General features: G+C 43.9%; 1 protein-coding gene across 7 annotated transcripts in view; it reads left to right on the top strand.

Annotated features, from left to right (window-relative positions):
* The window catches only part of IL20RB (interleukin 20 receptor subunit beta), a 34,187-nt gene extending 16,701 nt beyond the window's left edge, over positions 1-17,486 (top strand). Inside the window, exons 4-8 of one of the 7 annotated variants that reach the window (XR_009612062.3) lie at positions 3,364-3,488; positions 5,254-5,404; positions 7,802-7,899; positions 8,200-8,342; positions 14,904-15,011. Coding sequence is in view for 3 of the 7 variants with exons in the window: in XM_060638744.3 (XP_060494727.3) it covers positions 5,254-5,404; positions 8,200-8,342; positions 14,904-15,151 (542 nt within the window). In the remaining 4 variants the exon portion in view is untranslated. Of the gene's footprint in view, positions 1-3,363; positions 3,489-5,253; positions 5,405-7,801; positions 7,900-8,199; positions 8,343-12,222; positions 12,442-14,903 lie in introns of those variants that run through there. The other 6 variants (XR_009612061.3, XR_009612063.3, XR_013549850.2 and 3 more) reach the window with 6 other exon arrangements.
* Positions 17,487-24,309: the final 6,823 nt, after the last annotated feature.

The following is a 24,309-nucleotide window of genomic DNA, read 5'->3' as shown; positions in this document are numbered from 1 at the left end:
AGTTGTGGGGACCATATAAGGTGTACTATGTAAGTGTTCAGGGCAGTGCTGTCCTATCATAGCACTCAGCTACTGGTAAGTGTTATTATTATTATTATTACCTCGGGGATGCCCAGAGTTGAGAGCCAGAGAGACGAGAAAGGAAGAGGTGGGGGCAGGAGTGAGACCCCCAGAATGGGATATCAATAGGAATTTTGGTGCAAAATGTGGGCTTCTCTGCCCAGGCCTCTTTCCCCGGGCACTGAGAGCAGATACCGTGGGGGCAGTGGGATCCCAGTATGAGGCACTGGCAGAGGCTGAGGGTCACTGGAGGGTGCAGTGCCCAGGCAGCACCCAGCACCACCTCTCTCCAGCTCCTAGAATCCTGGGACTATAGCCAAGACCATCGCTGGGGACTGGCAGCTATTGTTGGAAAGGAAGGCATAGGTCAGATGGAGATAAGAAAATGCTTATAAAACTATGTGGGCAATGGTGTGCAGTAACAACTTGTGCTCGAGAAGCCCTGTGTAAACAGGAAAAGGTCTTACTGCAGGAGCAGCTGAGGAACAGGAAGGAGCCTCTATACCTGCACCAGAAGGTAGAAGATGTCATCCTCTGTGATCGCTGCGTAGGTGGAGTTAGCTACAGATTTAGGACGGAATCATGACTCCGAAAGGGGTATTAAATCTGTTCTTTTGCCTTTGAAAAGGGTCACCCTAACTTCTCCCCAGGCATGTGAAAAATCTTGTTTTAAGGCTCTTCTGAAAAAGCTCTCTTACTCTTAAGGGGAAGCCTTATTTAAAAAAATTTTTTTTTCATTGATTATTTATTTTTGAGAAAGAGAGACAGTCAGCGTGTGAGTGGGGGAGGGGAAGAAAGAGAGAGGGAGACACAGAAGCAGAAGCAGACTCCAGGCTCTGAGCTCTCAGCACAGAGCCTGATGCAGGGGCCAAACCTATGAACAGTGAGATCATGACTTGAACCGAAGTTGGATGCTTAACCGACTAAGCCACCCAGGCACCCCAGTTAAGGGGAAGCCTTGTTGAGAGTAGAGGTTCTTAACCTTGATTGCACATTCCAGTCACAGCAGAGCTTTAGAACCACATGTCTGGGGCCCATCCCCAGAGAGTCTGATTTAAATAATTAGTGTGCATTTTGTTCACTGGGAGTTTGTAACTTCCTCAGGTTGTTCTCATATATAGCTAGTTTTGAGATCAACTCATACAGAGACTAAATATCCCCACACAAGAGTCTAGAAATATGGAAAGGCATGGTCTCAAATTCCGGCCACTAACTATGTAATTATGGGCAAGTCATATAACTTCTCTGACTTCTCAATTACGTCACCTGTACCACCTTCCTAAGCTTGCTGGATGGATGAAATGAGATAAGTATGTAGAATGTACAGGACAGAGGTTCCTGCCTCAACACTGTCAAAAAATTATCCTCTGAACTGAAATGACTTTAGGACACTTTCTCTAATTCTATTCTCAATAAATTTGGAGAAGAGAGGATCCAATATTCATCATGTTTACTTAAAACTGAAGCTTCTGAACTGGTTATGTTTTGCAGTTGGTCCTTGACTTCCCGGTTCTCCTGTCCACTATCCAGGCAGCTCTTCAAGTGCCAGGAAATGCTTTGCTCTCCAAAAACTCCCTCTAGGAACTGCCTTTCCTCTGAGTATCCACTGACCTCAGTGCAGGGGGATTTATCCCAGAACACACACCACTGTACTTCCCAAGCCAAAGCCAACCATTGGGGTGGCCCTTGTGGTCATGCAGTGTCTAGATTTGATAGGCAAGTATGGATCCGTCATCAGAGGCCAGGGACAGGAGGCTGACTATGTGCACCCTTCTGTCCTTGGTCTGCTGATGGGTAAGAATCCACAGGGGCTGCTCCTGCCCTGTTTGGGATCCAGCCATATGAAAGATGGGAGTTTGTGCTTAAGCTGTAATTTCTGGAGTTGATTACTGGAATTTGTAAAGCCCTCTGACTTTCCAGCATCCCTAGTAAGAATACGAGATGAAGAATTCTTGGACCAAGAATAGAATGGCTAACCCGTCCACAGGTTGCTGATTTCCTGATGCTTGAAAGTCATCAGCAGCCAGTATATATCACTGATTTATTTGAGTTACAGTGATACACATGTCCCTGCCGGGTATGTTCATTCCAGGGGGGCAAAGAATGGACCCAACTGTTCAGTATGGAACTGAATTCATGCAGGTGTTTGGCAAGCATTATGAAATAGCATCTGCTCACTTAGATGAGTCAAGGTGAGGAGAAATTTCTGCCAAAAAAGTAAAAAGAAGAACATGGATTATAAAATTTTAAAACAGAGGGGTGACTGGGTGGCTCAGTCGGTTAAGTGTCCGACTTCAGCTCAGGTCATGAACTCATTGTTTGTGAGTTCGAACCCTGTTTTGGGCTCTGTGCTGACAGCTCAGAGCCTGGAGCCTGCTTCAGATTTTGTATCTTCTTCTTTCTCTGTTCCTCCCCCGCTCACACTCTGTCTCTTTCTCTCTCTCTCAAAAGTAAATAAAGATTTAAAAAAATAAAATAAAATTTTAAAACAGAAAGAAGTGTTTATCTGAGTACTGAGTCACTTTTCTCGAGTATGTATGCCTCTGAAGAACAGAGCAGAGGACTTTATTATGGTCAAGGAGAAGAGTGAAAAAGAATTATAGTAAGTCTTTGTCATTAAAAAATTTTATTTTGCTCATTATTCAAAAAGCATTTACTGAGCACCTGCTAAGTACAAGAGAGTATTGGTATACAGAGGTCCCCCTTATTTGCAGGGGATATGTTCCAAGCCCCCCAGTGGATGCCTGAAACTGAGAATAGTATCAAATTCTATATATACTATGTTTTTTCCTATATGTGCATACTTATGGTAAAGTTTAATTTTTAAATTAGGCACAGTAAGTAATTAATAGCAATAACTAATAACAGAAGAACAATTACAACAATATGCTGTAATAAAAGTTCTGTGAATGGGGTCTCTCCTCTCTTAAAGCACCTTAATGTGCCATACTGGCCCTCCTTCTTCTTGTAGTGATATGAGATGGTATAATGCCTAAGGGATGAGATGGAATGAGGTGCATGACACGGACACTGTGACATAGCGTTAACTACTGACCTTCTCATTGTATATCAAAAGGAGGATCATCTGCTTCCCTCCCCACCACAAGTACCTGAAACCATGGCAAGCAAAATCTCAGACACGGCAGATGATGGTACAGTTTCTGCGTGCTGAGAAGTGACATCACAGCCCTCCCTTCCCTACAACCCTAGCATGTTTCTACTGATGACTTGGTTCTGGTCTCTCAGGACAGAAATCAGTCCTGTCTGGGGCTGGCTCTGATTCTCCCCCTGTCTTGCCAACAGCCATCCTTACCCCACCTGGGATGGATGTCACCAAGGACGGCTTCCATCTGGTTATTAAGCTGGAAGACCTGGGGTCCCAGTTTGAGTTCCTTGTGGCTTACTGGAGGAGGGAGCCTGGTGCCAAGGTGAGACTTCTGGCCTTGGCCTTGGAGTCGGGCCTCAGGGATGGAGTCACAGACCTCTGAGAGGTGGGCGAGGAAAGCCGGCCCCTAAAGTGCTCACTGTCTGGGGGTGGCCCGAGCATGAACAGGCCTAGGTGGAGGATGGGAAAGGAGAGATGGGAGTAGACTGACAATCCTAGAGCCTCCTCTTGAAAGAATTGCTTTGGTCCACCCCACGCTTTGGCTTGGAGCCTTCTCGGGCCAGATTTGCTGAGGTGTGAGGGTTGCCTCTTTGCTCTAAACTCTAACATAGTACGATCCATAATATCTTTCAGTGCCTTTCTCATTCCTCATCAGCCTGTCTCCTCAGCCATTCTCCCTGGTATGTTTAGGTACAGCAGACCAGAGTGTTCTAGATTATATAGATGATTTCAAAAGCATATGAGACTGGCACAATCCTCTTAAGGGTGTGTATCTGGGTAGGGTGCAGAAGTTGGGGCAGAGAGCCAGGAACTGGCTTGTGAATAAACCTGTCTAATTAGCGGCCAGTTGGCCACCCAGAATGCCTAGATGGGACACTGCCCCATCATACTGTGGGATAATTGCTGCAGACTGGGTTGGGTGGGATGTTGGCACTCCCAGAGTGAATGGCCAAACAAACAGAAGCAGCAGAAGGGCTAGAGCTCGAGTGGGAACTAAGGGATAGCCAGACCCACCAGAGACCCCCATCCAAGATGACTTACAAAGGCTACTGTAGGCAGCATGAGGGAAACAGCCTTCATTATAAATCTGGATAGGAGGCAGTAGAGAGCTTTCACAGAGTCTATGAACAGAGCTGTCCGAGGGTGCCCCTGACCTCACAGCAGTATCTTGGGGGCCAGGCACATGCCCTACCATCTACTCAACAGGGGCTGTAATTTGGGTGTTTTCCCCTGAAAAGTGACATGTGTAGGTGGGGCAGACAATAACAATGGTTTCCAGTATTTACTTGTGCTGGGTCAGGGCTCAGTGGTAGGACATGGCATTGCCAGCCAGGCAGAGGGAGTAGTATGGGGATAGATCAGGGCCTAGGCAGGAGGGAGCATGCAGTTCCCTCAGATTCTTTGGGATGGAGCCCATTCCCCACCCTTGGAAACTGGCAGGGCCAGTGCTGAGAGAGGAGCATGTACTCTGAGTCACTGGGGCTTGGCCCAGACAAGCCTCTACAGGTACAAATGTGGAGCACAGGCCTCACCGGGTGGGTGGAGGTAGAGGGGTATACAGATGGGTGGTCAGATGGGTAAATAGATGGATGGGTGAGGAAGCATATCCTACTGGCTCCAGTGCTCTTGTGAACTGATCACTTTGGCTACACTGGCCATACCAAGTCCCCCGGCTCAGTCAGATTTCTGAACTTGAGGTGTTTGCACAAATGTTACCCTGTCAGAAAGAACTTCCCTAACCACTCTGTTTAGTCCCTTCTCATAATTCTACCTCCTTGCCCTACTTCCTTTTTCTTCACAGCTCTATCACCACCTGCCATGTGGCCTATAATTGTCTCTGTCCCCCATGTAAGCTCCATGAGTGCAGGGACTTTATTTTGTTCAATGCTATGTCTCTGTGCCTACAATAGTACCTGGCACATAGTAGGTACTTAATAAATACATGAGAATGAATGAATGAGTAAATGAGAGGGAACATTTTATATGCATCTCAGAAAGGAAATATCTAGAACTTTACTTCCTTGGCTCTTCTTGCCTTGTCCTGTCCTGCTTCCCTCAGGGTGTGACTGTTTTCTGGTCTCCTAAAGGAACATGTCAAAGTGGTGAGGAGCAGGGGCATTCCGGTGCACCTGGAAACCATGGAACCAGGGGCTGCATACTGTGTGAAGGTCCAGACATTCGTGAAGGCCATCGGGAGACACAGCCCTTTCAGCCAGGCAGAATGTGTCAAGGTGCAAGGTACGGATGGCTTGCCTGTTTCCTGGAGTCCTACATAGGTGAAGGCCCCTCCTGGTGGATGCGGGTTGTCTGCTGGGTTCCTTTAGTTCTGAGTTTGCCCTAGGTTTCACTGACCTGCCCCCGAGCTGGGTGGGTTTCTGTGGTGAAAGTATACTTTCCTGTAATTCTCTTAGAAGCAAGATTTCACCTTGGGGCTTGTTGGGGTCACTTGAGCACCTGTCTAGAACACTTTCCTCTTGAAAGCTCCCTAGGCCTGAGGCCTGATGTTGCAAGCACTTGTGAACCAGGGTGGGCTGAGGGTGCCAGAGAGGTATGAGAGTCTGACCTTGCAAGGAGGCACCCCACTGTATATCACCGCTACTTTCAGCTGGAAGGGACTTGATGGAAAGTCTGCAGAATCCCCTGGTTTGACCTAACTTTTTTCCCTTGACTTTTTTATAGTCTAAAACTTACAGTGTTAAAAAAAAATCCTTTGAAAAGAAACAAAACAATACCCCATATCCCATGATTCTGCCACTCAAGCACCACAAATGACATTTTTGTGTAACATTTTCATCTTTAAATAATTATTTAAAAAATTTAGTACTTTTGGGGCGCCTGGGTGGCTCGGTCAGTTGAGCGTCCGACTTCAGCTCAGGTCATGATCTCAAGGTCCGTGAGTTCGAGCCCCACGTCGGGCTCTGTGCTGACAGCTCAGAGCCTGGAGCCTGTTTCAGATTCTCTGTCTCCCTCTCTCTCTGCCCCTCCCTTGTTCATGCTCTGTCTCTCTCTGTCTCAAAAATAAATAAACGTTAAAAAAAAAATTAAAAAAATTTAGTACTTTCATATGATTCAAGTTTGGTGAAGAATCCAAACAACAAAGAAGTGTATAAAGTGAGAGGTACATGTTCTCCATTCTCCCCCACACCACTCAGGTTTCCTTTGGCAAGTTTGTGGTTGAATCTTCCAATCATTGTGTGATGCCAATACTCATAGGCAAAAATGGGACTGTACTGTGCTTACCATTCTGTACCTTACTTGTCTTCACTTAGAAGTATATTGTGAACATCTTTTCATGTCAGTACATGTGGACAGGCCTCATTTTTTTAAAGATTATTTATTTATTTTGAGAGAGAGAGAGAGAGAGAGCACAAGCAAAGGAGGGACAGAGAAAAGGCTCTGCATCAGTGCAGAGCCCGACGTGTGGCTCGAACTCATGAACTGTGAGATCATGACCTGAGCTGAGATCAAGAGTTGGACACTGAATCGACTGAGCCACTCAGGCATCCGGACCTACCTCATTTTTAAAGAAGATGTATAATAAGTGAATTAATCAGTGTGCCAAAATATATATAACAATATATATAATATATATGATATTATAATGTATATTATATATTCTGTGCTTTCCAGTCTTGCCATTAGAAATCAGGCTGTAGTGAACAAATTTGTGTATATCCCAATTCCCATTTTAATAGCTGAATTCCTAAGCTACCATGCCAATGTCACATAATATATTAACTTGTCTCCTATTTTGGGGTATTTAGATCTATTTCTGTGTTTTAGGTTATTTCCATTTGCTTTTGATGATGATGTTCATTGATTGATTGATTGATTCATTCATTCATTCAGTGACTACTTACTGAGCATTGACTATGTGCCAAATACTGGCCTAGTCACTGGGATACAGCAGGGCAGCCCCTGCCCTCATGGGAGCTTATTCTCTAGTTGGGGAGACGGGCTATAAACAAGTAAACAAATGAGATAGTTTCACTTGGTGGTATGTGCTATGAACAAAACACACCAGAGCATACATGGAGGTGGTGGGAGGTGCGGAGGGAGACTGGTTATGGGGCTGTTTGCCCTAGTCCAGATGTCGCCATGAACCGCTTTCTGCATATAACTGTTTCCTTCCTTGAAATTATTCTTTGGAATCCACTCAGAGGAGTAAATGAAAGGGTATGAACATTCATTTCTTGATGTGTACTGCCGAAGTATTTTACAAAATCACTGAAACAAAGCACAGTGCCCCCAGCCATATACCTGATACCACAGCCTTCTCTGTGGCCTCGCTGGCTGTGCCACCCTTCACACCGTGGGTGAGGGGTCTGACCTAGAGGGGCCCAGTGAGTTGCTCCACATCACGCAGAACAGAAAGGTGGGAACATAACCGATCACCCCTTCTGCATCTGCAGATGCTCACACCTGGCACTTTCTGATGCATGTACTGAGCATGCTCAGTACAATGACTCTGGGCTTCGGAGCCAGCCCTAGCTGTGTGACCGGGGGTAAGTCACTTAACGATAGCAGGGGCTCGATATATCATAGTTATAATGTGACTGTTTTCTGAGGTCAGTATTTTCCTCCACAATGTAAGTCAATGCCAAGAGCAAATTGTGAAACACATTTTGTTTTCAGTTACCACCAGCTCCCTTCTGTGCTGTTCTCTCTCGGCACCTCCCCCTCATCCTGCCGGTGTCCTGGCACTCTGCCTTCCTCCCGGCAGCTGCGCCGAGGTACGTGTTAACACAGCTAGTGGCCTAACACATGATGTTCCTCCCTTTCCCTTCCCAAGAAAAAGATTTTAATCTTCCCTGGGGCTTTCTGAAAACAACGCCTTAATCTGGATTCTAAGAAAAATGGTTTTAATGGTGGTAATTTTAGTCACTAAGGCAGATGTCAAATCTCAGGATGTTGGCATCTGCCGTCCTGGCCGATGTGCAGAGCCAACTCCAGGAAAAAGCAAGGGAGGCCAGGGTGGGGGACTTCACCTTCTCTGTTGTCTCCTAAGCCTGTTCTTATCTTCTCATTTCCAGGAGAGACCCTCCCCCTGGCGCTGGCCCTGTTTGGGTTTGTTGGCTTCATGCTGATCCTCGTGGTTGTGCCCCTTTCCATCTGGAAAATGGGCCGGCTGCTCCGGCACTCCTGTTGCCCCGTGGTGGTGCTTCCCGACACCTTGGTAATGATATTCTTTTTTCCTTTCAGCATGACGCTTACCAGATGGAGTTTGATGAGTCTGGCATGGGCACACATTCTGTGGCTTTACAAGCATTTGCACAAAGAGGAGAGAAGAGGATTTATAAGAATTCACTTCTTTTTTTAAAATGTTTATTTATTTTCAAGAGAGAGAACATGCAAGAGTGGGGGCAGGCAGAGAGAGAGAGGGGTACAGAGGATCTGAGCTCTGTGCTGACAGCAGAGAGCCCGATGTGGGGCTTGAATTCACAAATTGTGAGATCATGACCTGAGTGGAAGTCGGACACTTAACCAACTGAGCCACCCAGGTGAATTAGAATTCACTTCTAATTAGAGGGGCTGAGAGAGAACCTTCTTCTCTGGGGAGTGGTGGCCTTCCTCAGGCTCCCATCAGGCCACTGCTTCCTGCCCTCAGGACCTGGCACAGCCAAGAGAGCAGGTGTGTTACACCATTCAGGATGCTCGGCATTTCAAGAGTCACGCACAATCTTACACTTCTGTATTGACCTGCGAGCATTCTTGGTCCCTTGCCATAATTAAAACAGCAGCTACATCCATTCATGTTCCAACCCAACATATTCAACTCATATGCCAAGAGCCTCATTGGTTCTCAGGGCATAGTGCATGTGTGTGAAGCATGGACCATGCTTTGCCTTTGGCTGGGGGCTGGGGGACAGTCTGGACCTGGCCAGAGACTACCCATGGTTAGGGGTCCCCACCTGTTTTCTCATCTCCTTGCCAAGGCAGGTTTGAGTCTCCAATGGGGGTAGGTCCTATGCCCATGCCAGGGTGGTAGGAAAGCCAAAGCAGGCCTCCAGTATCTCCCTATGTGCCATTTTGCTAACTCCTGTGCCCCCCCATGCCACCTAGACCTCGACACTTAAAGCAGCACAAAACAAAACAAAGCAACAACAAACAAAAACAAACCCATCCCTGTCACCTCAGGGATTTCTCACAGATCTCTCCTGGCAGGAGGGAGTTAGCAGTCAGCTTCTCAGAGGCAACTAGAATCAGAAGTGCCTATGGTTCTTTATTAGCCTGGAGTCACTCTGGAAGGAGTTACTCTTATGATATCTGCATGACCCTGCGAGCACAGGCCATGCTCTCCCTGCACGTGGAAGTAATCCTCCCTGTGACCCAGTCTCCACCACACCCTCCACCCTGTCATCCTAACACCAGCTCTTTCTCTTTCTAGCGCTTCTACGTAGACCTAACTTTAGCTGACACTGGTGCAGAGTTAAGTGCCAGACACTGTTCTAAGTCTTTATATATTGACTCATTTCATTTTCCCTTTTCCATCATTGCTTACCAATGTGCATTTCATCAGCGCCCCACCAGCCCACTCTGAATGACTAAGTGGTTCACTGCCAAACAGGAAGGCACCGTGGTATAGCAAACACAGGGGGGCAGGGCCGGCCTATTCCCCTTCAGCAAGAACCCTAGGGGCTCAAAGTTGTGGGACCATTAAAGGATGTGTATTCTGGGGGTGCCTGGGTGCTGCAGTCGGGTAAGCGTCTGACTCTTCATCTCAGCTCAGGTCATGATCTCACAGTTCCTGAGCACAAGCCCCGCATCAGGTCTCTGCAGGAATGGTGTGGAGCCTGCTTGGGATTCCGTCTCTCCTTCTCTCTGACCCTCCCTCTGCTCGTGCTCTTTCATTCTCTCTCTGTCCCTCTCTCTCAAAAAAATAAAGATGTGTCTTCTGCAGTTGTTGGAGTAGTGTTTTATAAATATCAATTGGGTCAAAATATTTGATCATACTGTTCAGATATTTTGGTATAGTTCTATTAGTTATTGAGAGTGAGACAACAAAATCTCCAGCTAGGAGAGTAGATGTGTCTATGTTTGTCAATTTTTCCTTCATGTATTTTGATACTCTGTTTTGGGTGCATGCATATTTATAATTGTCATGTCTTCCTTAATAATTGAGACTTTTAGGGGCACCTGGGTGGCCCAGTCGGTTAAGTATCTGACTTAGGCTCAGGTTATGGTCTCATGGTTCGTGGGTTTGAACACTGCGTTGGGCTCTGTGCTGACAACTCAGAGCCTGGACCCTGCTTCGGATTCTATGTCTCCTTCTCTCTCTGCCCCTTCCCTGCTCATGCTCTGTCTCTGTCTCAAAAATGAATTTTAAAAAATATATAAACAATAATTGAGACTTTTATTATCATAAAGTGTCCTGCTTTATCTCTGGCAATATTCCTTATCCTGATATCTGTATAACTTTTTGTTATTTACTGTTTGAACAGCCTATCTTCTATCCATTTTACTTTATACTTATCCATATCCTCATATTTAAAGTGTGTCTCTTGTAGCAGCATATGTTGGTCTTAAAATTTTATTTTTTTAATAAATCCATTCCAATAATCTCTGCCATTTAGCTGGAATGTTCAGTCCATTAACACTGAACTCTGGTCCTCTCACCATCTAACTTTTGTGTTTGCATCCATATCTGTCACTGTTCATGGCACCAAGAGAGACTTGCCCTCAGTCGGGGAACTGTAAAAAATGTGAAACTCACCCAGTGATGTTATCTTCTTTCAAGTGTCAACTGTTCATTGCTCTCCAGTGACCTAAGGAAGTTGATTTTATATTTTGATCAGTTTTTTTTAAGTTTATGTATCTTGAGAGAGACAGAGGGAGCATGAGTGAGGGAGGGGCAGAGAAACAGGGAGAATCCCAAGTAGGCCCTGTGCTGTGAGTGCAGAGCCTGATGCAAGGCTTGAATCCATGAAACCATGAGGTCATAACCTGAGCCGAAACCAAGAGTCAGATGCTTAACTGACTGAGCTATCGAGATGCCCCATGTTTTGACCAATTTTTAAAGTTGTTATCTGTAGGAGGATTGGTCTGATCAGTGCTCCTCCACCATAAGTGGAGTGAAAGAGAAGGTCCTGGACCAATCCAAAATGATAACGGTAGGATAGCATCCCTGTCTGAGGCAGGTCATAGCTCTTCTTTTCCACATGTGGTAAAAAATTTAGCCTTCCTCGGCTGGACTCCATCAAACCATCTTTTGTGGTTTTCCTCTCAACTCTGTTACTCATGCTCACCCTCTACTCACAGGGTATTCCATTCCTAACACACTCTCTCATTTTTCTTCTTCTAGTCTACATTCAGCAGCCCAGCAGAGGTCCCTCCTTACTGCAGGATGAGGGACATAGGATCCTTCCAAGACCCAAAGTGAGTGACAGAGCAAAGGGCCAGGAAAGAACCATGTAAAGGGTCAGTTGCTTATAGAATTTCAGGTACACAGGAAGAGCCCTCAAATGGCAAGAAGTCCTAGGAATTCTAATGCATTAAGAGCCACACTCTAGGAGTGCCTGGGTGGCTCAGTTGGTTAAGTGACTGACTTTGGCTCGGGTCATGATCTCACAGTCTGTGAGTTTGAGCCCCGCGTTGGGCTCTGTGCTGTCAGTTCAGAGCCTGGAGCCTACTTTGGATCCTGTGTCTCCCTCTCTCTCTGCCCCTCCCCTACTCACGCTCTGTCTCTCAAAAAAAAAAAAAAAAAAAAGAAAAAAAAGAATAAATGTTAAAAAAAATTTTTTTTTAACTAGCGTTTGGAGAAAACCAAACAACTTTAGAGGAGACCAGAAATAAGGATATTCTATGAGAATATGACCACTTTTATCCATGGGAGATAGATACCACTATCCTTGCCTACCTTTCCCTTCTCTGTTCTTAACCATCCTCCCTACATCATTCTGGTGTCTGTTCCTGTGCACATTCCTTTCCATAAGGTTTTTAATTTTTATTCTTTTTCTCCCTAGATGTTTTCAGTGAACAATTTCTCTGAGTATATGTATATTTCCCATAGTGCTGTATGAGAACTCAATCACTTGTGTTCATTAAATCCCAAACAGATTCTGGAGCTGTATGTCACCACCACCCTCTCTCCTACCACAGCCTTGACTTTAGTACAGCCTAGCTGTACTTCAACATTTGCCTTAGTGATAATCTTCTAAAGTACTAAAAAGCAACTTCCAGCCATCTTTGCAAAACCCACACATCTTTCTAATCAAACTTTGGAAAATTACCAAGTGGAAATCCTTGACAATTCTTCAAAAAGCCCTATGGAGTTTGTAAGTGTTTAATTTATCTGTTTGGATTAAACACTTCATGTCTACATCTATAATTTCACGGTTGGTGATGGTTGAATTCTAAAATACACCATTAAGATTTTCTTTCCATTCAAATTTATATCAGCAAGTAACAGTCTAAAACAAAAATATATATGCAAAGAGAATTATATCAAGAATGCTCAGGGGTGCCTGGGTGGCTCAATGGGTTGAACGTCTGACTTTGGCTCAAGTCATGATCTCAGAGCTCATGAGTTCAAGCCCCGTGTCAGGCTCTGTGCTGACAGCTCAGAGCCTGGAGCCTGCTTTAGATTCTATATCTCCCTTTCTCTCTGCCTCTCCCCCACTCACACTCTGTCTCTCTCAAAATAAATAAATATTAAAAAATTTTTAAAAATGGGGTGCCTGGGTGGCTTAGTCGGTTAAGCGTCCAACTTCAGCTCAGGTCATGATCTCACAGTTTGTGGGTTCAGCCCCACGTCGGGCTCTGTGCTGACAGCTCAGAGCCTGAAGCCTGTTTTGGATCCTGTGTCTCCCTCTCTCTCTGCCCCTCCCCTGCTCATGCTCTGTTTCTCTCTCTCTCAAAAATAAACAAACATTAAAAATTTTTTTAAAGAAATTAAAAAAAAAAATGCTCAGTGTATAGTCCCTATTTTAAAGTATTATTTCTTTTCCTTGCCTTTCATCCATAATTGCTTCATAGGGATGGAGACTTTGGTGCGAAAGAGTCTTCCTTTCCTTTCTATGACTGACTTTATTCTTTCTCTTCTTGCTGTCCCATTCCACAGGAATATGGGTATGCATAAAGGTGGCCCCAAGGTAGTCATTCTTCAGTGGGCCATCCCAAGTTTGGCTTAGTGTGCTTTGTAGAAAGTGGAATTTATGTGTTCAGATGCCTCTGGGGCCCAGACAGGTACAAAAAAAAAAAAAAAAAAAAAGTGCACTGCAGTGAACATAATTCGACAGAGAGAGATGGTGGGGACCATGGCAAACATGTCCCAGCTAAAGAAGGCAGCTGTTTTTCAGCTCTGGCATGTTGTTGCTGAGAGGGAATGTGAACCAGTGTTACTGGATCTCCAAGTTTTAAATGAGGAACCAGAACTCTAAATGTTTATGGGAAATCTGATTTTTAAATGTGGAAAACTAATCCAGATTAAAAACCAAATCAACTGAGCCTTGCTTGAAAGTCTGTTCTAGCCTACAGGAGGAGAGTTTCATACCTTCTGAACTTCTGCGATTGTGCTGTTTTACTTTCATGTTCTAGAACTACACTTTCCAACATGGTGGCCGCAATCCATGTGTGACTATTAAGCCCTTGAAATGTGGCTAGTCCAAATTGAGATGTACTGTAAATATAAAATATGCAATAGACTTTGAAAACTCATTTCATTAATATTTTTATATAGATCATAAATTAAAATAATATTTTATTTTAAAAAGAACGTACATTAACATTAATTTCACCTGTTCCTTTTTACTTTTTAAAATGTGCTACTAGAGAATTTTAAGGTGTCTATATAGCTCAAATTATGTTTCCATTGGACAGTGCTGCTCTAGAGTTAAATAATCAAATGTAATCGCTGCAGATTTAGGTAGCTAGTATCCTAAGGATCTGACTGGACCAGCAGCAGAGAATTGGTGGTGGGCTCCACACAGCACTCCCCCCTCGGTGGACCCTGTACGTTGTCCTTCCCCGTTGCATGCCTGTGAACACTAGGACTGAGCCCTGCAGCCGCCTCTTTGCAAACAAGGATCAAGGGCACCTGGCTCCCTGAAGCTGATTTCTCCTGGGCACTGAGGTGGAGGAACCCCTTGCTTACTTGCTGTGCCCATGTGCTCCTCCTTGGAGTGATGACAGGAAGGGTCATGGGAGACAACTGTGGAAGAACCTAGTGAATTTGGTGGAGCAGTGGGGAGAGTCCCTCTGAAATGCTGACACCTGCACTTTTACAGCCAGTTAGGAATACGTATTGGAGCGCTGGGAGAAGATGGTAACAACACGAATATGAGTGGGAAGGGACTCCCATTTATGGAGCGCCCCCTCTGGACTGGGCACCCTGCCACATGCTGTATGTCGAGCATCTCACAAGGTCATTATTTTCAGAGCTCTCTGGTGGAAGGAGGTTAGACTTTTTGACCAGAATTACATTCTGGGCTTTTGTGGGGCAGTGTCCCAGAGAGATGAGCATGGACATAGCAGGGCCCCAAGAGATCTGCTGGTCTGTGAATTGGAGGATGATCTCAGTAAATATTGGAAACCCCTGATCCCGGGGTTAAAATTATCTTTTTTTTTTTTTTTTTCTGCTTGAAAGTTAATTAATCAAATAGCTGAGATTTCTGCAATATTCTCTATGATTGTGACTACTACTTTATTGCTACTATAATGTAGCAGTAGTATAATATTCTACCATAATGAATATTATGACATGATAATGAATGAATATTAATGAAAATTATTTTTTCAGAAAATAACCAATTCACCCCAGAAGTTAATCAGCTGCAGGAGGGAAGAGGTGGAAGCCTGTGCCACTGCCATGCTGTCTTCGGAGGAACCCTTCAGGACCTGGATCTAGCAGGCTTTGGAAGGGCCCAGTCGAAACTGAGAAGCTGGTTGGCATGGCACAGAAATAAGGAAGGGAAAGGCTGTGGCTCAGTTTTCCTCCATGGACAAAGGACAAGAAAAGCAAGAAGAGCCTGCTGGGTCCATGTCTAGAAGCGACTGTCAGAAGCAGAGTGGTTTGGCAGACAGAGCACTGAGTTGGGGTGAGAAGACGTGGCCTCTTAGAACTGGATCTGTCTGCCACTCACTGACCGAATGACCTGGAGAAAGTGACTTGAAATGGGGGAATTCACTATACAACCGTTAAACCACTATATATATATATATATATATATATATATATATATATATATATATATATATATATATATCCAGCACTTGCAGAGCTCTGGGAAACTGGCAACACTGTACATTGTGATTGTTTCACCTTCTCTGCAGAATATAACAAGAGTGTAACAAGAATGGTAAAAACTCTTCACACCGGCTGGCTTGGAGATCCCACTTTCCTAAAGGAAACCTTGAAGAGGAAAGGAAGGATGGGCACAACAGTGTTGACTTCGCTTCCAGCCAAATGCCTGTGCGGAGGTGAATGGCTCAGCCAGCTCTACAATACATGACCTAGAGGGAGGCCCCAGGCCCATGGAAAATGGGATGCTGTGGATTCATGAGATACTGTAAAGAGTAAATAATGTGTGCACACTAAAGGCAGGTAAAATGTACGTGTACGAGGAGAGGAGAATGCAGGAGGATGTCAATAATGTGTGATGTTTGCTGTGTTCCCTTTACCTGTAGAGTTGTTAAAGTATAGAATTAAAAATAAAAAAGGGTCACCTTGGTAATCTTTTTGGCTTCTTCCAAAAAAGTGGTCTTTGGGGTTCTAGTTACATTATCGACCTTGTGTCCAGAGAGGCTCCTGAAGACCACCGTTGGTCAGGAGTTGTGGGGGTGACCTCAGGTAGGGGATGGGACAGGGAAGGAGAGCAGGCAGCTTCTGGCTTCATGAGAACCCTGACTGATGCAGCCGGCCACAGCTTTACCTGGTCAGGGTGATCCTGGATCTTCCTGGAGGCCTTGCTCTACAGGAAATCCCTTTGGGTACCTCTCCCGCCTAAGACAGCTTCACTCAAGGTGACCTCAGCCCCTTCCAGCATGTTCATCCATGACTCACCTCTGGAAGCCTCTTCCTGCCCTTCTCCCTACCAGGTGAGGAAAAGAGTCAGGGTTAGAGAAGGAATAAAGAGGGAAGTTTCTTGAGAAGTAAAAGGTTTGATGGGCAAGACCTGTGCCTCCCTTCTTAGCCCCCACCCCCTCCCAGCTTTGGAGCCTCAGACCTGGTTTGTCTCCATGCCAAATTCTTGGGCGCCTTCCAGCCAGCCCAGAGGTGGGGACAATCTAACTGTTTCAACCAGATAGCTTCCCCTACAAGATAGAGGCCTACAACTCCCTCTCCACCCGGTGGGGTCTCAAGTAGCTAGAGGTGGACTCTCCAGAAAGATGACATTACAGAAGATCTTTTCCTTTGTACCATTTATATGCTTCTGTGTTGTTTGACTCTTTCATGAAGAGTATGTGTTGATTTTATATTTAGCCTAAATTGGAGACATATTTTCAGTTTGTAAAAATAAAGGCCATCTTACTCTACTGGTCATCACTCTCCCTCCTCCTGCTTCCACCCTGGGGCTGCTGTCCCTCTGTCACCTGTCCAGGACTAGAATCCAGAAATCAGTTAAGATTTCCCTCTGCTTGAGTCCCTCTCACAATTTGTCCCAGTGCGTATCCATTCCTGCTGGCACGTATATGTATAGAGAAATTTCTCCTGATTATTCTGTTGTCTTTCCAGTTCCCAAACATGCACCCCCTGAGGTTATTGCAATCATGCACTAGACATTGAGCTAGTCCCCAATAGGAGAGGGCTTGCCTCCTCTGTAGCTGGTCATTCCCTCTCCCCTGGAGTTCTTATATCCTGACTCCTGAGGCCTCCTCTCCTCCCCTCCAATCCATTTACCCCCATCACCTGGTTCTTTGAACTGTGACACTTTAAGGAGTGAAAAGAGGGGCACCTGGCTGGCTGAGTCAGTAGAGCCTGCGACTCTTGATCTCTGTGCTGTAAGTTTGAGCCCTGCATTGGGTATAGAGATTACTTAAAAATAAAAAAAAATCTTTGGGCCTGCCTGTGTGGCTCAGTGGGTTGAGCAACAGACTTTTGATTTCAGCTCCAATCATGATCCCAGGGTCATGGAATCAAGTGCTGCATTGGGCTCTGCGCTGAGAGTGGTGGAACTCTCAATCTCTCTCTCTCTCTTTCTCTCTCTCTCTTTGGGGCCCCTGGGTGGCTCAGTTGGTTAAGCATCTGACTCTTGATTTGGGCTCAGTGCATGATCTCATGGTTCATGAGTTCAAGCCCATGTCAGGCTCTGTGACGACAGTACAGAGCCTGCTTGAGATTTTCTCTCCTTCTCTCTACTCTTTCCCACTATGCATGCTTGCTCTCTCTCTCTCTCTCAAAATAAATAAACTTATTATATTAAAATTATTATTATATTATATTAAATTTTATTATATTAAAAATTTTTAAAAATTTTTTTCATTTTTGAGAGAGAGAGACAGAGCATGAGTGGGGGAGGGGCAGAGAGAGAGGGAGACACAGGATCCAAAACAGGCTCCAGGCTCCGAGCTGTCAGCACAGAGCCAGACGCAGGGCTCACAGACCACGAGATCATGACCTGAGCTAAGTCGGACGCTTAACCGACTGAGTCACCCAAGTGCCCCAACTTAAAAAAAAATATTTAAAAACTTAAAAAAATTAAAAAAAAAAATTAAAATAAAAAGATTAAAATAAAAGGCTGGGTGGCTCAGTTGGTTAAGTGTCTGACTTCGTTCGGCTCACAGACTTTGGCTCAGCTCATGATCTCACGGTTAGTGAGTTTGAGCCCTGCGTCAGGCTCTGTGCTGACAGCTCAGAGCCTGGAACCTGCTTCGGATTCTGTGTCTCCCTCTCTCTCTCTGCTCCTCCCCCACTCACGCTCTGTCCCTCCTTCAAAAATAAACATTAAAAAAAATTTTTTTTAAACAAGATTCTGTCTCCTTCTGTCCCTCTCCCCTGCTTACTCTCTCTCTCCCTTTAAAATTAAAAAAAAAAACAAAAAACAAAAAACTTTAAGAAGTGAAAAGGGCACAGTTTATAACTACAACAGAACAGGAAGACTGACCATCTGCAGTCCTTGGTGTTTCTCAACCCCATGGAATGCCCCTATCCCCAGAATCAAGCCCAGCTTTCTTTCTTTTTTTTTCTTTTAAATGTTTATTTATGTTTGAGAGAGAGGGCACGCTCCAGCGGGCTCTGACAGCAGAAAGCCCGACTTGGGGCTCAAACTCACAAACTGAGATCATGACCTGAGCCGAAGTCAGACACTTAACCGACTGAGCCACCCACGTGCCCCCAAACCCAGCTTTCTTACCCTGCCCTCAGGGAACTGCCAGAGTCCAGTGAACAAAACCCACCGCTCCATGAAGTTTACATTTCCACAGGGGAAGGGGGAAAGACGAATAATAAGATAATACAAAATCAAATAATGATAGTAATTATTATTTTTAAGTGACTTATCTGGCATATTGGGGGTGTGGAAGTCTAATGAAAAATGAAAAGGTAGAGCAGAAAATGGGGATGGGGGCAAGTTGCAGCCTCCTCTAAATCAAAGTGAATGGAAACAACTGAACCACAACTGTTAGTTACATCCTTACATAGCCAGGGGTGGGGGGTGGGCAGGGGAGGGAGATTACCATTAGTTCTAGAATGGAGTAATTTGGGAAGAACTCTTGAGGAGTATCCTCTCCAAAACGAAAACTTTATTTAGTATTTGTACTGTTTGTATTGATAGTGGTTTTTTTTTTTTTTTTTTTTGGTTTGTTTTTGGAGATATTCTCTTAAGTTGTCAGATACAGCAAGTAGATAGTTATATTTATTTTGATAGGAACCTAGATTTCAGGATTGGTGAAAGAGAAAGCCAATTGTAGACTCAAAAATTTGAGTAGGAGCAATGTATTGTTAGAACTGAATTGAACATATCAATACACAGTCATGCCTTTGTAAAACACTTTATTAAAAATATATTTCTCTTTTTGTAAGTTTTTATCTTGAGAGAGTGCACACATGTGTGCACATGTGCAAGAGCGGGGGGAGGGGCAGAGAGAGGGAGAGAGAGAATCCCAAGCAGGGTCTGGGCTGTCAGCATGACGCCTGATGTGAGCTCGAGCCCACAAACTGTGAGATCTTGATCTGAGCCCAAATCAAGGGTAGGATGCTTAACTGACCGAGCCGGCAGGGGCCCCCAAATTTCTTTCTTTTCTGGCTTTTTCCCCATCAAAATGGCCCAGTAGCAATGTTACCCCATAATGCACACCAATGCCTGCATTATGGTTTTTAATGCTATTTTTCTCCCCAAAGGAGCCAGGGTTTCTTGGAACAATGTCTGATTTCATGTCTGGTCTGGGGCAGAAGAGTATGAGGCAATCTCAGAACACTTATCACCTTGTTGGGCCAGATTTCTTCTGGCTTTAAATAACTAGGTCGTTTGAAATCTAAAAGGGCCGCCACCAGCCAAAGTTGGGACAGTGTGAGCATCAGAATGAGAATATTGGCTGACATCAGTTGGCAGAGTTGAAATGTCATGAGTCCATAATAACACATAAAAAAAGCAAAGCTAATACAGTGAATTCTCAAAAAAAGATGAATAGAATGCATTTCAGTTGAGTCTTGTTATGTAGTCATGTTGGGCTTATTGACTCACCATATCAATGAAGAATACTAGTAAATGTAAATACCTCAGTCAGAAGGCATTTTTCTCCAACACCACCAATCCCTGGCCTAAGCCACAACTCTCTTCTGCCTGGACATCTGCAACAGCCTCTTCACTGGCTGCTCTCCATTTCCAGTCCTCCATCTTGCCTGTTTCCTGTCCTGCCAGGGATTCCCAGTGACATGCCTTTATTTTCCTTTTACAGAGGCTTTGTAGATTCAGTTTGTCTAGCCTCTTCCCTATCTTTTATATGTGTTATGTATATATATAATATACATATCCTCTATGTATAATATATATGTGTATACTTTTTCTTATTTTCTATATGCCTCATTTTATTTTTAGGCTCTCTGTGGGTGCAGAGGTCTTAGGTTCCTTTGAATCTGGTCTGAATTGATTGATCCCTTCCAGGAACTTTTGCAAAGCTTCTGGAGCCCTCTTGGAAGGGGACCTCATTAAGTTCACGGGTGTCTGGCGCCACCTTGTGTTGAGTTCTGGAAAAATTTCTTCTTGTGTTCCCACTCAGCCAACCGCCTAGAGTTTCCTGGATTGAGAAAGGAAAACTCAGACAAGTTTCCCAGAATGAGAACTCAATTACAAAACTTCATGGGCTTGGCCTCTAACAAACCTCCGCTGTCATTAGTTGATTCAGAATATAGTGGACGCCATCTCCTCACTGGGGCTCTGTCTCTGGCATGTCATTAGGGGCTTCTCTCTGCCCATGTGGCATTCCCTTCCCTACTTGGGTGTCCCTCTTTCTTCTATGCTGTCCTTCCCTATCTCTTAAAAAAAAGAGATTTTTGTTTTGTTTTGTTTTGTTTTTGTTTCTTCTTCTGTGTGTCCTGTTTCTAGCCTATCCCTAAATTAGACTGACTTTCTTAAGTGTTCCTCAGGCCATTGTTCATGAGCTCATGTTATTTTTAAAATGTTTTAATGTTAATTTTATATTGAGAGAGAAAGAGAGAGAGAGAGACAGAGACAGAGACAGAGAGAGAGACAGAGTGCGAGTAGGGGAAGGGCAGAGAGAAAGGGAGACACAGAATCTGAAGCAGGCTCCAGGCTCCGAGCTGACAGCACAGAGCCCAACACTGAACTCATGGACTGTGAGGTCATGACCTGAGCCGAAGTTGGACGCTTAACCGATTGAGCAACCCAGGCGCCCCCGTGAGGCCATGTTAAACTACTGTGACACCTAGTCTGTGAAATTTGAAACTGGCATACAAGAATTGACCCCAAATTACAGTTTGTCTTGTGGGTTCCAGGGACCTTCAAGTCCTGGAAAACCCACTCTTGCCTGAACTGGGAGCATGTACATGTGAGAGCAGGATGCTCCCAAAAGGAAGATGCAGGCCTTCCTGCCTCCCTGTGAGAGGTTGCAAGCCCAGGAGAGGTTGTAAAACCCGGTTAAGGACCATGGAGGAAAAACTGAGCAGTAGCCTTCTTGGGTACCTGCAAAAAAGTCCCAAGAGCAAAAACACAAATCCTCTTACTGTGGAGGAGATACTTGTCCCTGGTCCCTCCATTGGACTCCCTTGTGGAAATTTATAATGACTACTTTAAAAATCCTGGCACAAACCTCAATAACATCTACATTTTGCTCCTGTCCTTTAGACCAGTCATCTATGAAGTGGCCCCAAGTCTCCACATTTCCTGGAGATGCCTCAGTGTAAGATTAAGTCTACAAACATCATCTTTGGTTTCTAGCCTTAGGAAATCATCCCCCAGAACTAGGGCCCTCTGAGGTCATCCCACCTACATTAACAAGGCTGAAGGGCCTTCCCAGGTGAGGCTCATGTCATGAAGTTAACTCTCCATCTCCACTCTCTCACCTTCACGTCTGAGTTTTGCAATTGGAAATAGATAAAAATGGAATAGCGCCCTCTCCTCAGATTAAGCCTAGATTGTGGAGGATTGCCAATGGGGTGAAGAATTACTGTATTTTAAGTGAAGAGTTTTAAGTTAGCAGATAGATGGCAGCAAGTAGATGCTATAAATTTAAATATGGGTGACTGTAAGCAGTTCAGTTTTAAATTATGAGATAAGCTGTTTGTCAGATATAAGGATTTGCCTCCTTTCTTCCTTTCCCTCCTCCTCATCTTTTTCCTTCTTCCTTTCCTCCCTCTTTCCCTCCTTCCCTTTCTTTCTTTTATTCCTTTTTCTAACAAAGTTTTAAACTCTGCAGAAGAAGCTTAATTTGGGGTTAGCAAAGACAAGCTGCAAATTGAAGAACTGATAGGCAGCAGCTGGATCTGAGGGATGGTTCTAACCCTGCTGCCTAAAAGCAAAAAACCTAGGTTCTGGAGACATGTATGGTATCAGCAGGGTGTATGCCAGAAGTGGGGCCGGTTCTTTCCTTTGGCTAATGATTCATTTAAAAAAATCACCCCTCCCCCCAAAAAAAACACATTTATTCCAAAATCATTTTTTTAAATTAAATACCATTCAAAACTTGAAAGAGGAATCAACAATATTGATAACTGAAACCAGATAATCAATCTTTTTATCCTAAATTCAAAGAATTTGTGATTCACTTGAAGTCCCTCCTACAGATTACAAAGTCAGGAATCTGGGGCATGACATATTTGATTCTGGGCAGAATTTTGATGTCTCCTCTAACATTAACTAGTTAATGTCCTATGGAGCAGTGTGCTATAATTTCTTTTTTTAATGATTTTAATTTTATTTTTTTAGAGACAGCATGCAAGTGGGGGAGAGGGGAACAGGGGGAGAGGATGAGGGAATCTTAAGTAGGCTCCACAGGGCCTGATGAGGGGCTCCATCCTGGGGTCATGACCTGAGCCGAAATCAAGAGTAGAATACTCAACCAGCTGAGCCACCCAGGCGCCCCTGTGGTATCATTTCTAAACAGTGATATCTTTTATGAATGGGTTCTATGAGAATCTACACAATCTGGAAATTTTATTAATTTGTAAAAAGTTTCCACTTAAACTTTCTGAGAATGGTTTAAAGGTGAAATAATCTGTTGTTTCAGTCATCAAAAAATTGTGATATAATTTGCTATATCTGGCTATGTATTTTTTAATTGAAACTTTATTGAACTATATCTAGTTGTATTTCATGACGTTCTTATTTGGCTTTGGCAAATTTGGATTTTGTATAGAATGAAGGTAATTGGTAACTGTGTTTTCCAAAGACTTTGGAGAATTTGGAGTTCTACTCTATGTTGATCAATAATTCAAATAAGGACAATAATAATGTATATGAAATAAAGTCTGAATTTTGATCCATAAGTCAAAAAGGATTTCAGGTAAAATCTCAAGATTCTGCATTTACAGGTACTGTTCTTGGATAATCATAAAGAACTCGATCCTTTTGCGAGAAAATTAAAAGCTTTGACTAGTTCTGGGCTTAAGACACCGCTAATTGGTTTTGATTCTTCACTGCAAACCTTGAGGTAACAATACATAACACCGTGTATTAGGTTGGTAAGGGAACGTTGAACATTATAAAAGAAGTGAGAGCTTGTAGCTCATAAAAGGAGCAAGATAAATTAAAAAGCTTAGGAGATTAGAACAGGACTTTACAAGAAAAGAAAAAGAAACAACAGAATGTGTGAAAATAATGTAGATTGGATAGGTTAGTTAACAGGAGGCAGAATTGGTTCTTTCAGCCAGAAATCATGTGTACCAGTCTTGATATTATCCCTATGGGGTAAGCCATTGTAGATGGACAGATAATGGTGAAATGCAGTCATTGTGCAGAATTCTGGCTACTACACTGCTAGAGGTGTCTCCATCATCTTGTGTTACAGAGGACATTCTTTCTCCTTGTGGCTACCAGTCTCCACCTACTAAGAGCTTTGGTCTGTGGGCTAATCTAATGCTAGGGCTCTCAGATTGAAAATGAAGGAAAATGGGGGCGCCTGGGTGGCCCATTTGGTTGGGTGTCTGACTTCAGCTTGGGTCATGGTCTTGCGGTTCATGGGTTTGAGCCCCACGTCAGCCTCTGTGCTGGCAGCTTGGAGCCTGAAGCCTTCTTCGGATTCTGTGTCTCCCTCTCTTTCTGCCCTTCCCCTGCTCGTGCTCTGTCTCTCTCTCTCTCTCAAAAATAGATAAACATTAAAAAAAAAAAAGAGAGAGAAAATGAAGGAAAATGGTTGCATCAAAGCTCTGTGCCAGGACTCACAAAGCCAAATAGAGTGAGAGATTATAAATGACTCTAGAGCAAACATTTTTTTTTGTTTTTTGCAAATCTTTAGTGGAATGTGGCCTAAAAACAAGCAAAAAAATAAGCATTAGAAAAGTTGAACTTTATTAGGTAATTTGATAATTTACATTAATGTTGTAAAGTTATTTTAGAATTATTTTCTTTTCAAAGAAAATAAGCAATTATATTAATTTTTTTAGGAATCTAGACTTTTTTTAGCATAAAAGAAAGGATATACAATTGTAGAATAAAGGATTTGAGTAGGAATACTTTATTGTTAGAACTGAGCTGGAAAAATCAATATGAACTCATGCTTTTAAAAGAATAAAAATAGTAAACTAAAAATAC

The sequence above is a fragment of the Panthera onca genome, chromosome C2 (genome assembly GCF_046562875.1).
Source record: "Panthera onca isolate mPanOnc1 chromosome C2, mPanOnc1 haplotype 2, whole genome shotgun sequence".
Taxonomy (NCBI): Eukaryota; Metazoa; Chordata; class Mammalia; order Carnivora; family Felidae; genus Panthera; species Panthera onca.
The sequence above is the reverse complement of the archived record's forward strand: the minus strand, read 5'-3'. Positions and strand labels throughout refer to the sequence as shown.